This window comes from Pan paniscus, chromosome 11, assembly GCF_029289425.2.
Source record: "Pan paniscus chromosome 11, NHGRI_mPanPan1-v2.0_pri, whole genome shotgun sequence".
NCBI lineage: Eukaryota > Metazoa > Chordata > Mammalia > Primates > Hominidae > Pan > Pan paniscus.
In genome coordinates this window covers 1,423,674-1,435,831 of record NC_073260.2, presented here as the reverse complement: position 1 = coordinate 1,435,831, position 12,158 = coordinate 1,423,674, and the positions used below count along the sequence as shown (strand labels likewise).

At 52.3% G+C, this 12,158-nt stretch overlaps 1 protein-coding gene across 13 annotated transcripts in view; it reads left to right on the top strand.

Annotated features, from left to right (window-relative positions):
* Positions 1–12,158, top strand: part of CACNA1B (calcium voltage-gated channel subunit alpha1 B) — a 253,949-nt gene that overhangs the window by 34,202 nt on the left and 207,589 nt on the right. For all 13 annotated transcript variants that reach the window (XR_008626612.2, XR_008626611.2, XM_055117377.2 and 10 more), the window contains exons 4-6: positions 1,207–1,298; positions 2,722–2,874; positions 5,378–5,568. Coding sequence is in view for 11 of the 13 variants with exons in the window: in XM_055117377.2 (XP_054973352.1) it covers positions 1,207–1,298; positions 2,722–2,874; positions 5,378–5,568 (436 nt within the window). In the remaining 2 variants the exon portion in view is untranslated. The remainder of the gene's footprint in view (positions 1–1,206; positions 1,299–2,721; positions 2,875–5,377; positions 5,569–12,158) is intronic.

The following is a 12,158-nucleotide window of genomic DNA, read 5'->3' as shown; positions in this document are numbered from 1 at the left end:
CTGGAAGTAAGAATAGAAAGTTTCTTAGTCACTGTGATGTAACAACTCTGAACTTTAGAAAAAAGGTACATCTTTTATACTTGTGTTAAAGTGAAAAAAATAATTCTTTAGTTGTGTAATGTTTCATATGCTTTTTAAAATACCCATATGGAACTGTTAAAAAGGCAGTTGTATATATGAGCCTAGAGCTCCAGGTCTGGATTAAAGATACACACTTGGGAATAACAGACATGCGTGATACTCAAAGCTATTGGGTAGCTCCTACATGGAATGAGCCTTGGGGCACCCTCGTTTTGAATCTCCGGCAGAGAGGGCAAAGCTGGCAAAAGAAACTAAGAAGGAGCCCCCAGGGAGTGGGAGGAAAACAGGAGAGAGTTGGCCTAAGGCAAGAGACCACACCCTTTAAAGGAGACTTGACCGTTAGAATTGGCAAGAGGAAGGCTTGACGTAGCATTTCAGTGGAGAGGTGGGTGAGAACCTGGCTGGAGAAAGCTAATGAGAGAGCGCAAGATAAGGAAGTGGTGAGACCGAGGATTGACACCATCCGTGAGTTCTGATGGGAAGGGAACAGAGAAATGCTCTGTGGTAGAAGGCAGATATGGGATCTTTAGTTTTGTTCTTAAGATGGGAGATACTGGGATATGTTTTTTTGCTAATAGAACTGACCACAGTGTCTTCCTCATTCCACCTTTCCGATACCCCACTTCCCCGTCTTCCTGAGATAAGGGAAAGAATGGTGGTATATGGGGGTCGGTTCAGGAGTCCCTCAGGCTCCATCCTGCTCCTGCTCTCTGTCGCCACTCCTCTCAGAAGGCAGCTTGAAGTGCAGCTGGGGTTGGTTAGGGGATATGGGTCAGCCTTAAACTCAATTGGTAGACAGATTTCCTGCCATGCCAGGGGCCAAGTGTCTATTCAGAGATGGTGCCTTTGAACTGGAGGTTTGGTCATGTGGGTGATTGTGAACATTCCTGTGAGCGCTTCTGGATTCAGTTCCTGCCTCCTCTCACCTGGCAAGCCGCTCTGTGCTGGCCCTGTGGTTGGACAGTGGGGGGACACAGGTGCTGGCCCTGTGGTTGGACAGTGGGGACACAGGAATGAAGGTGTCACTGCTCTTGGGAGACATGACCCTAGTGGTGGGAGGAGTGTGTCCTCTTCCAGGCTCAATGTGGAAACCTTTACTTCCCTTCTTCTCCTTGTTTCTGCCAGGATCCTTGCCACGGCTGGAACTGACTTCGACCTGCGAACACTGAGGGCTGTGCGTGTGCTGAGGCCCCTGAAGCTGGTGTCTGGGATTCCAAGTGAGTCCAGCGAAGACAGGCCCAAGCCTGCTTGGAATAACAACCTCCTCTCCTACCCTCACCACGGACATGGCCATGGCCATGGTTTGGCTTTGGTGACTCTGAGCTTGCCACTTTTGACCCCAGGGAACCAGGCAGGAGGAAGGGAGGAGCAGGCCTTTTTTGGCCTGTCACACCCTCCATGAAAGCCCACAGGGTGATGCTGTTATTTTACCCTGACCTGGCTTCCCTAGATGGAAGCTTTGTTCCTCCTCACATACTCTGTCACATTTCAGCACTTTGCTTCTTTTTCTGAGGGTAAAGAATGGATGAGAGGTTGACCAAGGTGGTGGGGAAGGATGCCTGAGAAAATATGCAAAAGCTGCAAAGGGCCACTTGTCTCTTGGCTCAGTCTTGTCAGGGCCACTGGGGACTGAGGCCAGCCTTAAGACATGCTCCTGAAGTGGGCTGCCCACAGAGCCTGCCATGAGCAGGAGGATGGCCAGGGTGACCTCATGAGCCAGTGACCACCTGGACCCCTATTCCTTCAGCCCAGTGGAAGTCTGGTTTTAGGTTTACCTAAGGGCCTGAGTGGACGTGGAACTAGAGCTGTGTCCTCCTGAGGCCACTGAGGGAAGACCCGTGATTGGCTCCCTGTTCTACCCTGAGACCTTGCCAGGCAATGGTTCTGGCCCATATACAAGTGCTGGGGCCAGACTCAAAGGGGAGGGGTCAAGGGTTACAGGCTCCTCTGCCCAGTTCCTCACATGCTGTATGGCCAGTGGCAGAACATTCCCGGGGCAGGTCTTTTTGCCTCACTTTCTTCCAAGGAGTTGGGTCTGTTAGGAACTGTACTTCTCCCCCAGGATCCCCTGCTCTTCTCTCCCAGGATCCCCTGCTCTGCCCTCCCAGGGTCCCCTGCTCTTAACTCCCAGCATTCTCTGCTCCTTCCTCCCAGGATCCCCTGCTCTTCCCTCCCAGGATCTCCTGCCCTTAGCTCCCAGCATTCTCTGCTCTTCCCTCCTAGAATTCCCTGTTCTTTCCTCTCAGGATGTCCTCTGACTTGGCTCTTCCTTCTCAGGATTTCATTCTCTTTCCTCTCAGGATTCTTTGTTGCCCCACCCTGAGTCCCACTCCCCACCCCAGACTTCATACCCTGACACCCCCACATCCCACTCCTCTGCCTACTTTGAGACACTTCTCAGTCGACTTCTCTCTAGGACCTTATGCTTTGTCCCTAGGACTCTCAGCTCTGCCCTACACAAGCACTCTCTGCCCCTCTGCGCCTTAAGGGGTTTCAGCTCTATCCTTTGACCTCGCAAGCACTCACCGCTTAGCACCTTGCTGTCCCTGCTAGGTTCCTGCTGTTCTGTCCCTGCCCCCACCAAACTCCTTGCCCTACCCTGCCCACGTTGCTTCCTGACCTGCCCTGTTCTGGCCCCAGGTTTGCAGGTGGTGCTCAAGTCCATCATGAAGGCCATGGTTCCACTCCTGCAGATTGGGCTGCTTCTCTTCTTTGCCATCCTCATGTTTGCCATCATTGGCCTGGAGTTCTACATGGGCAAGTTCCACAAGGCCTGTTTCCCCAACAGCACAGGTGAGGCCAGGCAGCACCCTCCAGCACAGGCAAGTGCCATGGATGCCTTCATCCAGGAGATGGGCACTGTTCTAGGTGCTAGAGGGGCCTTCTTGGTGCCAGATACATGAGGTGGAGCTGACATTCTAGTGGGGGACATAGACAATAGCCTGATAAACACAAGTAAATAAACAAACACAGAAATATAATAATTATCGATTGTAGTAACTTTTGGGAAGAAAACAAAAAGGTATTTGAAATAGAATAACTTGGGGCCTGCTTTACAGAGGGGCCCAGGAGGCCAACTCTGCCAAGGTGACCGTCGAGCAGCATCTGAATGCAGGGAGATTGGAGCCATGTGGCCACCTGGGCAGAACTTCAGTTACCAGTAGTAGTAGTAGTAGGTGCAAAAGCCTATGGTGCGGAGCAGCGAGAACAAGAGGAATCATGTGGGCTTCATGGCCCTGTCTTATTCTGAGAGAAACAGGAAGACAGTGGAGCGCTTTGAGTGAGGTGTGGCATCTTCTGATCATTCGGGCTGCTCCTGGGAGGCAAAGGCAGAAACAGAGTTGAGTAGAAGATCTCAATCCAGCAGAGGTGATGGTGGCTGGGGCCAGGGTGTTGTAGTAGAGGTGGTTAAAATGGGTCAAATTATGGGTGTATTTGTAGGTAAAGCCAACAGAATTTTCTGAGAGTCTATATGTGGGGGTAAGAGAAACAGAAGAGTTAAGGATGAAGCTAAGGTTTGTGGCTTGAACTTCAAACTTATTAAAGGAGAAAACCCAGCCGGCGGTGGCTCACCTATAGTCCCAGCACTTTTAGAAAAAGGTTTTACTAGAATTTAGATCGTTCGTGATTTAAAAAAAAAAACAAAAAACTTTAATCCAACTGTAAATAAAAGAGAATTTTCTTAAATCCCTGCAGATTTCCTGCGAACACCATACCTCACTCTAAGCCTTGAGAGCTTTCCCTTTACAGTCAAGAAGAAAAGCAAGTCACTTCTAGTCCACGTAGCATTTGTAGTCATGGCCAGGTCATGAGACAAGAAAAAGAAAAAGTTAAAAAAAAAAAAAAAAAGAACTGGAAAGGAGGAGATGAAACTCATTATTCTTAGTCTTCTTTACCAGCATTTATCAAGATATTTGGACAGAGAGGAATAAACTTAGGTAGTCAGTTTTGCCTTCTAAACCTGGGAGTATTTGCTTTCCAGCTGAGCAACTCCACAAAATTTCTCCTATGTTGATAGATATTTTCATGTGTTGTTATACAAGTTTTTTTTTTTTTTTTTTTTTTTTTGAGACGGAGTCTCACTCTGTTGCCCAGGCTGGAGGGCAGTGGTGCAATCTCGGCTCACTGCAACCTCCGCCTCCCAGGTTCTAGCAATTCTCCTGCCTCAGCCTCCCGAGTAGCTGGGATTACATGCCCATGGTGCCACGCCCAGCTAATTTTTTGTATTTTAGTACAGACAGGGTTTCACCATGTTGCCCAGGCTGGTCTCGAACTCCTGAGCTCAGACAATCTGCCCACCTCGGCCTCCCAAAGTGCTAGGATTACAGGCGTGAGCCACCGTGCCTGGCCTGCATTTTTTAAAAATATTTTTTTTCGGCCTTTCATTGAGATTTTTGAGAGTGAAGGGGGTAAACGTGCTGCTTGCTATCTTGTTCCAGAGATTAGCAGTGGTTTTCTGGTCTTTCTTTAACCCCTCTTTCTCTGGTCCCTGGCTGCCTGCTCGGTTTCAGCACAGTAGAAGGATGTCCGCCCTGTAGGGTCAGTGCAGCGAGACCTGGGCCAGGAGGTCTCCAGCCACCCTCCGGGTACATGTTCGGTTGGTTCCAGATCATCCTGCCTGACAGGCACCAGACTGCACAGTGGCTGAGTCCAGCTTGGAACTGGCCAAGGGCCTCAAGTTAGATCTGCGTGTCAGGAGGATCTTGCTGGCAGTTTGGCTGTGAGGGAGAAGAACGGTCAGCGTGGCGGTTTGGCTGTGAGGGAGGTAGTTTGGCTGTGAGGGAGAGGAACGGTCCGCGTGGCAGTTTGGCTGTGAGGGAGGTAGTTTGGCTGTGAGGGAGGTAGTTTGGCTGTGAGGGAGAGGAACAGTCAGCATGGCAGTTTGGCTGAGGGAGGTAGTTTGGCTGCGAGGGAGAGGAACATTCAGGGTGGCGGTTTGGCTGTGAGGGAGAGGAATGGTCAGGGTGGTGGGAAGAATGGGAGGTTAGGAGTTTGTTGTTTTTAGTTTTAAGATGAATGGGCTGTGAGCCCACCATCAAGTGATGGTGGGCAGGTTCCAGTAGGAGGGAGAGGCCAGCCGTTACTCCCTGAGCTGGTCACTCCTGAGCTCGGGGGCAGCAAGAGGCGATGCCTGATGCAGATTCGAGGAGGGATGGTGGGAAGTTGAGGGAGGGTTTCTGTTGGTGGCTGGTTCCTGCCCACCTGCTGTGAGCTCTCCAGAGCCCAGGAATCCTGGTGGGGATTGGAGAGCTTGGTATTTCTGAGCTCAGGGTCTGCTTCATTCTCCTTCTTGCAGATGCGGAGCCCGTGGGTGACTTCCCCTGTGGCAAGGAGGCCCCAGCCCGGCTGTGCGAGGGCGACACTGAGTGCCGGGAGTACTGGCCAGGACCCAACTTCGGCATCACCAACTTTGACAATATCCTGTTTGCCATCTTGACGGTGTTCCAGTGCATCACCATGGAGGGCTGGACTGACATCCTCTATAATGTGAGTGGCATCTTGGCCCTGGGCCTCCTGAGCTGGTGCCTCTGGGGGCCCATTTAGGGGGGCCCTTCTGACCTCTGAGCCTCTGCCCAGCCCTAGGCTCCTCCCTGCACCCCTAGGATGAAATGCAGGCTCTTTCCGGCAGACGCCCCACCCAAGGGTCCACCACGGGCAGTCTCAGCTCAGACTCCTCAGGTGGGTCCTCCTGGAGTTGACTCCTTCGTGAAAATGAAGCAGAAGGCTGACTGGTGGAGGTCAGAGAAGAAAACTCCAGAGGAGATGCTGCTGTTTCTGTTGGCAAGGACGATAGTAGCACTGCTAGCCGCTCTGGGTTAGGCCCTGTGGGAAGTGTTTTATTCCTGTTGACTCCTCTCAGGAACCTGTTGCACAGATGATGAGGCTGACTTGTGGAGAAGCTGACTAACTTTCTCCAGCCCGAGGACCGTGGGCAGCTGTTGCTGTGCCACCCCTCTAGGGTCTCTGTTGGAGTTGAGGGCCAGTAGGGCTGCTGGGCCTCCCGTCCCCAGGCTGCCTGGCGAAGGTGGTGAACTGCGGAGCAGGGCCGAGGCCCCCAGGACCTTCCTCGGTCACGCAGGGATTCTTAGAGTGGAGCCTGTGGCTTGTGCATTTGTTTCCTTCATGCCGAGTCTGTCTGGTCCTGTTTCCTCTTTGGTCTCCTCGCTCTCATCAGGATGCCGGCCTGTCTCCGTAGTTTACGGCAGCCTGGATTTGGTGGCCATGATTGAAGTTGAGTATAAGGCTTGGCGGGGTGCCTGATGGCCCAGCTCCCTCACGTTGCCTCTGCCTGGGTCCCTTCTTGGTGGAGTCTCCCATCCCCCCACCACCGACTCTTGAGCAGATCTGCCTCTTTATAGGAAGGCCTCTGCTGCTGTCTGTCCCCTCTGTGAGTCCTGTGAGCTACCAGGGCATGAGAATAATTAAGTTAGTACTTGAGGGGCTGTGGAAGGTGGAGAAGGGTCAGGCGCCTGTGGGTCAGGACTCTGGGAAGGGTGCTAGGTTTTGAGTACCTGTGGGTCAGGACTCTGGGAAGGGTGCTAGGTTTTGAGTACCTGTGGGTCAGGAATCTGGGAAGGGTGTTAGGTTTTGAGTACCTGTGGGTCAGGACTCTGGGAAGGGTGCTAGGTTTTGAGTACCTGTGGGTCAGGACTCTGGGAAGGGTGCTAGGTTTTGAGTACCTGTGGGTCAGGACTCTGGGAAGGGTGCTAGGTTTTGAGTACCTGTGGGTCAGGAATCTGGGAAGGGTGCTAGGTTTTGAGTACCTGTGGGTCAGGAATCTGGGAAGGGTGCTAGGTTTTGAGTACCTGTGGGTCAGGAATCTGGGAAGGGTGCTAGGTTTTGAGTACCTGTGGGTCAGGAATCTGGGAAGGGTGCTAGGTTTTGAGTAACTAGAGGATGTGTTCCCCTCCGGTGCTGTCAGGGTGGGGAGGGGGCCGGAGTGCAAGGTGCTTTCACCTAGAGCTTGCTACTTGTGCCCTGGGGTGAAGCTTGGTCCACGTGTGCCTCTCTCCCCACCCTCCAGCAGCTGTGCTCATGAGGGCCGGTGGCATGATGGTGGACAGGTCCTGGGGAGAGACTGGGGCCCTTTGCCCTGTGCCTCATGCGTTCATGGAGATAGGGCTGGGCATTCAGCAGGCATTTGCTAAATGCTTATTGAGCTCGTTTATCAAGCTTCTTGAACAGGCAGATGGCAGATGAGGAGTTAAGGAAAAGCCAGCACAGGGTCCATGTGAACCAGATTCCTCCTCGAGTGGGAGTCGTGTCTGATGACAGGCTTGTGTGATTGAGGGAATGAGGAACAGGACAAAGCCGGTGATGAGGAGCTTGGCTGTTCTCTCTCTGTAGCCAATCAAGGAACAATTCCCACAAAGACAGACCCTAAAAATAGCTCTGAGCTGGCTGCATTCCTGCTGGCCCCACCCAAATGAAGGACTGTGTGACCAGGTCTCTACAGCCCTCAGTGTCCACTGGGGCTTGGCCAGGGGCCGCACATGACTCAGATTCTTCTGCCTGGGTCTCTGCCTCCCGCAGGAGGGGATGGGCAGGAGCCCCATCCTGGGGCAGGCAGCACTGGCCAGGAGGGGCCACAGAGGTTTCAGCCAGCATGTGTTTCAGTAGGACCCAGTGAGTGCTGGCTCCGCTTGCACAGTGGTGAGCAGAGGCATTCGACACGTAAGGGCATGGACAGTGGTGAGTGCCGTGAAGAAAACAGAAGAGGTTGAGGAGCAGGCAGTGACGAGGTACAGGGTACTGGGAGGGCAAGGCCTGGTGAGGTCTAGAAACCAGACATGCAGATGCTACAACACCTTGGAAGCTTGGCCGGGGCAGCAAGATGCAGTCATGGCAGTGCCTGGGGCTGGCGCCACACAAGGCCCCAGAGCAGGTAGCCAAGAACCGACCAGTCCACTCCTCCACACTAAGGGCATACAGGGTCGGTCACTGGAGATTAGACAGGAGTTTTGAAGAGGATCCTTTGGAGAGAGCGAGAGCCTGCCCCTCACCTCCAACCCAGTGAGAGGGACTTTTGTGGCCCCTCGGATATATGCTCCTTCAAGCAGTGACATCTGGGTTCTTTGTGGGCGGAAGCCCACGGCCTGCAGTAGGGGTGGAGGCAGAGAGATGGAAAGCTCAGTCCATGTTGGGAGCAGGAGTGGGGGTGTGAGCAACAGCGGGCAGCCAGGACCGGGTGAGTGATGGGGTCTCAGAGTGGATTGCTGAAAAGCTGGTGGCAGCGGGTGGGGCAGCGTGGGGGCGCTCCAGCTTGAGGAGAAATGGCTTTGTCTGTGCCTGGAAAAGCAGGCGGAGTCAAATGGAGCTTTGGGAGAACACACGGATGAGCCTGGGGAGAGACGAGTCGGCAGTAAATTCCTGTTAGGTCCAGAGAGGTGAGATCATCTCAGGACAGCACCGCACGAGGAATAACAGCTGTCCCTTCTCCCTCCCCTGCTGTGACAGTGTTGGGTCAGCAGCTCCACAGCAATGCTGGGTACAGGGGAGCAAAGAGGGGCCGTGTCTTTCTCTTCCACTGAAAGCAACCAGCTGTGGCAGGCCAGCCAGCGACAGTGGGTATTGTCATGGTATTGCATGTCAGTTTGATGACCAGCTGAGACTGAGACCGGACACTTTCTTTTTTTTTTTGAGACAGAGTCTTGCTTTGTCTCCCATGCTGGAATGCGATGGCACGATTTTGGCTCACTGCAACCTCTGCCTCCTGGGTTCAAGTGATTCTCATGCCTCAGCCTCCTAAGTAGCTGGGATTACAGGCACGAGCCACCCCATCCAGCTAATTTTTGTATTTTTAGTGGAGACAGGGTTTTGCCATGTTGGCCAGGCTGGTCTTGAACTCCTGACCTCAAGTGATCTACCTGCCTCAGCCTCCCAAAGTGCTGGGATGATAGGCATGAGCCACCACACCTGGCCTGAACACTTTCAACTGCCGAGTTGAAACTGTATTTTCCACTTGAAAGTGGCTGTAGAACTTCGCCTTACCCAGGAGCTGTCAGAATGGTCATGGGCTTGTCCAAATTATCATCTAGGGGCATGGGAAGGATTTCTCCAATGACCATGTTTGGAGGCGCAGTGGAGGTAAATCATGTTGCCTTATGATTATGCACATATGCTTTGCTTATGTTCATTGTACTAGTTCCGTGAAGATCCAAGTTTGAAAGTGTTCAGATCCATAGCTGCATTTTGATGCTAGCACAAACAGGCCTTGCTCATAGAGTGGATGTGAGAGAAGGAGAAGTCTCAACGATGATGTGACTTGAGGCACGGAGAAAGGTGATGCCATTTACTAAGAAAGGGAGAATCGGGAGCAACGAATTTACTTAGTTTTGTTATAGCAGAGGGTGGTGGCGGAACTCCAGGATTCTGTTTTGGCTCTGCAAAACTTTAGATAACTATTTTCATACAAGTGGAGATCTTGGGTGTGTAGGTGGGTGTTTGAGAGGGAATTCAGAGGGAACAGCAGGCTGAGGATGAGCATTTGAAGTACTTGACTCATGGACAGTGTTTAAAACTATGTGAGAGGATGAGATCACCTGGGTAATAAGTGCAGATGGAGAAAAGAAGGCCCAAGGCTGAGACTGGGGAGAATTCCAGCACTCAGAGGTCCAGTAGGAAAGCAGGAGCCACGAAAGAGATGGGGCTGGAGCTTTTAAGGGGGCAGGAAAAACACCACGACCACACAGCATCCCGGGAGCAGAGTAAAGCGTTCGGAGAACATGATCAGCACCATGGCCGCACAGCATCCTGGGAGCAGAGTAAAGCGTTTGGAGAACACGATCAGCACCGTGACCGCACAGCATCCTGGGAGCAGAGTAAAGCGTTCGGAGAACATGATCAACAACACCACGACCACACAGCATCCTGGGAGCAGAATAAAGTGCTCGGAGAACATGATCAGCACCGCGATCACACAGCATCCTGGGAGCAGAGTAAAGCGTTCGGAGAACATGATCAGCACTGCAGCCACACAGCATCCTGGGAGCAGAGTAAAGTGTTCGGAGAACATGATCAGCACCATAACCACACAGCATCCTGGGAGCGAATAAAGTGCTCGGAGAACATGATCAGCACCGCGATCACACAGCATCCTGGGAGCAGAGTAAAGCGTTCAGAGAACATGATCAGCACTGCAGCCACACAGCATCCTGGGAGCAGAGTAAAGTGTTCAGAGAACATGATCAGCACCATAACCACACAGCATCCTGGGAGCAGAATAAAGTGCTCGGAGAACATGATCAGCACCACGATCACACAGCGTCCTGGGAGCAGAGTAAAGCGTTCGGAGAACATGATCAACAACACCACGACCACACAGCATCCTGGGAGCAGAATAAAGCGTTCGGAGAACATAATCAGCTGGGCCAGATGTTGCTGGAGGTCAAGGAAGATGGGAAGCCTGGACTGTTGCATTTGATAAGAGGAAGGTTGTTGGTAAACTTGGCAAGGGCGGTCTCAGTGGTGGGACAACGCCCTGGAATGCGTGGGTTACAGGGAGGAGGAGGTGAGGAAATCAGGGTGGCAACCGCAGATGACTCTTGGAGGGAGCAGAGCAGTGGGACGTAACTGCAGGGAGACAGGGGTTAAGGGAATGGGCTTTTAAAAAATTAAAATTTTAATTTAAGATAATTGTAGATTCACATGCAGTAGTGAGAAATACAGAAATAGCTCATGCATCCTTTACCCTTTTCTCCCAGTGGTAACAACCTGCAAAACTATAGTCAGGGTCACAGTTAGGATATTGATGTTGATACATCAGTATCAATGATGTTGACACAGTGAAGACGAAGAGCATCTCCATCCCTGCAGGGGTCCCTCATGCTGCCCTTTTATGGTCACACCCGCATCTCTCCTGCCCTCGCCCCCTCCTTAATCCCTGGCAACCACTAATCTGTTTGCCATATCTATAATTTAGTCATTTTGAGAATGTTACGTGGACAAAACCATACCCAATGTAACCTTTTGGTATTGGCTGCTTTCACTCAAACAAAATTCTCTGGAGGTTCACCCAGGTGTTGGTAGCATGTTTCTTTTTACTGCCAGGTAGTATTGAGTGGTGCCAGGTGTCAATTTGTGGTGCCAGGTAGTATTCCGTGGTGCCAGGTGGTATTCCGTGGCGCCAGGTGGTATTCCATGGCGCCAGGTAGTATTCCGTAGCACCAGGTGGTATTCCGTGGCGCCAGGTGGTATTCCGTGGCGCCAGGTGGTATTCCGTGGCGCCAGGTGGTATTCCGTGGCTCCAGGTGGTATTCCGTGGCTCCAGGTGGTATTCCATGGCGCCAGGTAGTATTCCGTGGCGCCAGGTGGTATTCCGTGGCGCCAGGTGGTATTCCATGGCACCAGGTGGTATTCCGTGGCTCCAAGTGGTATTCCGTGGTGCCAGGTAGTATTCCGTGGTGCCAGGTGGTATTCCATGGTGCCAGGTGGTATTCCGTGGTGCCAGGTAGTATTCCATGGCTCCAGGTGGTATTCCGTGGTGCCAGGTGGTATTCTATGGTGCCAGGTGGTATTCCGTGGTGCCAGGTGGTATTCCGTGGTGCCAGGTAGTATTCCATGGCTCCAGGTGGTATTCCGTGGTGCCAGGTGGTATTCTGTGGTGCCAGGTGGTATTCCCTGGCGCCAGGTGGTATTCCGTGGCTCCAGGTGGTATTCCGTGGCGCCAGGTGGTATTCCGTGGCGCCAGGTGGTGTTCCGTGGCGCCAGGTGGTGTTCCGTGGCGCCAGGTGGTGTTCCGTGGTGCCAGGTGGTGTTCCGTGGCGCCAGGTGGTATTCCGTGGTGCCAGGTGGTATTCCGTGGCGCCAGGTGGTATTCCGTGGTGCCAGGTGGTATTCCATGCTATGGCTGTACCATGGCTTGTTTAACCGTTCACCTGTGGAAGCTTCCAATTTGGGGTTATTATGAATAGAGTTGCTGTACACATTTTTGTGCAAACAAGTTTTCATTTCTCTGGGATAAATGCCAAGGAGTGCAAATTTCTAGGTATAGTAGTTGCATGCTTAGTTTTTTAAGAAACCAAAGCTTTTCCAGAGGGCTACACTCTTTTACATTTCCACCAGTGGTGTGTGAATAA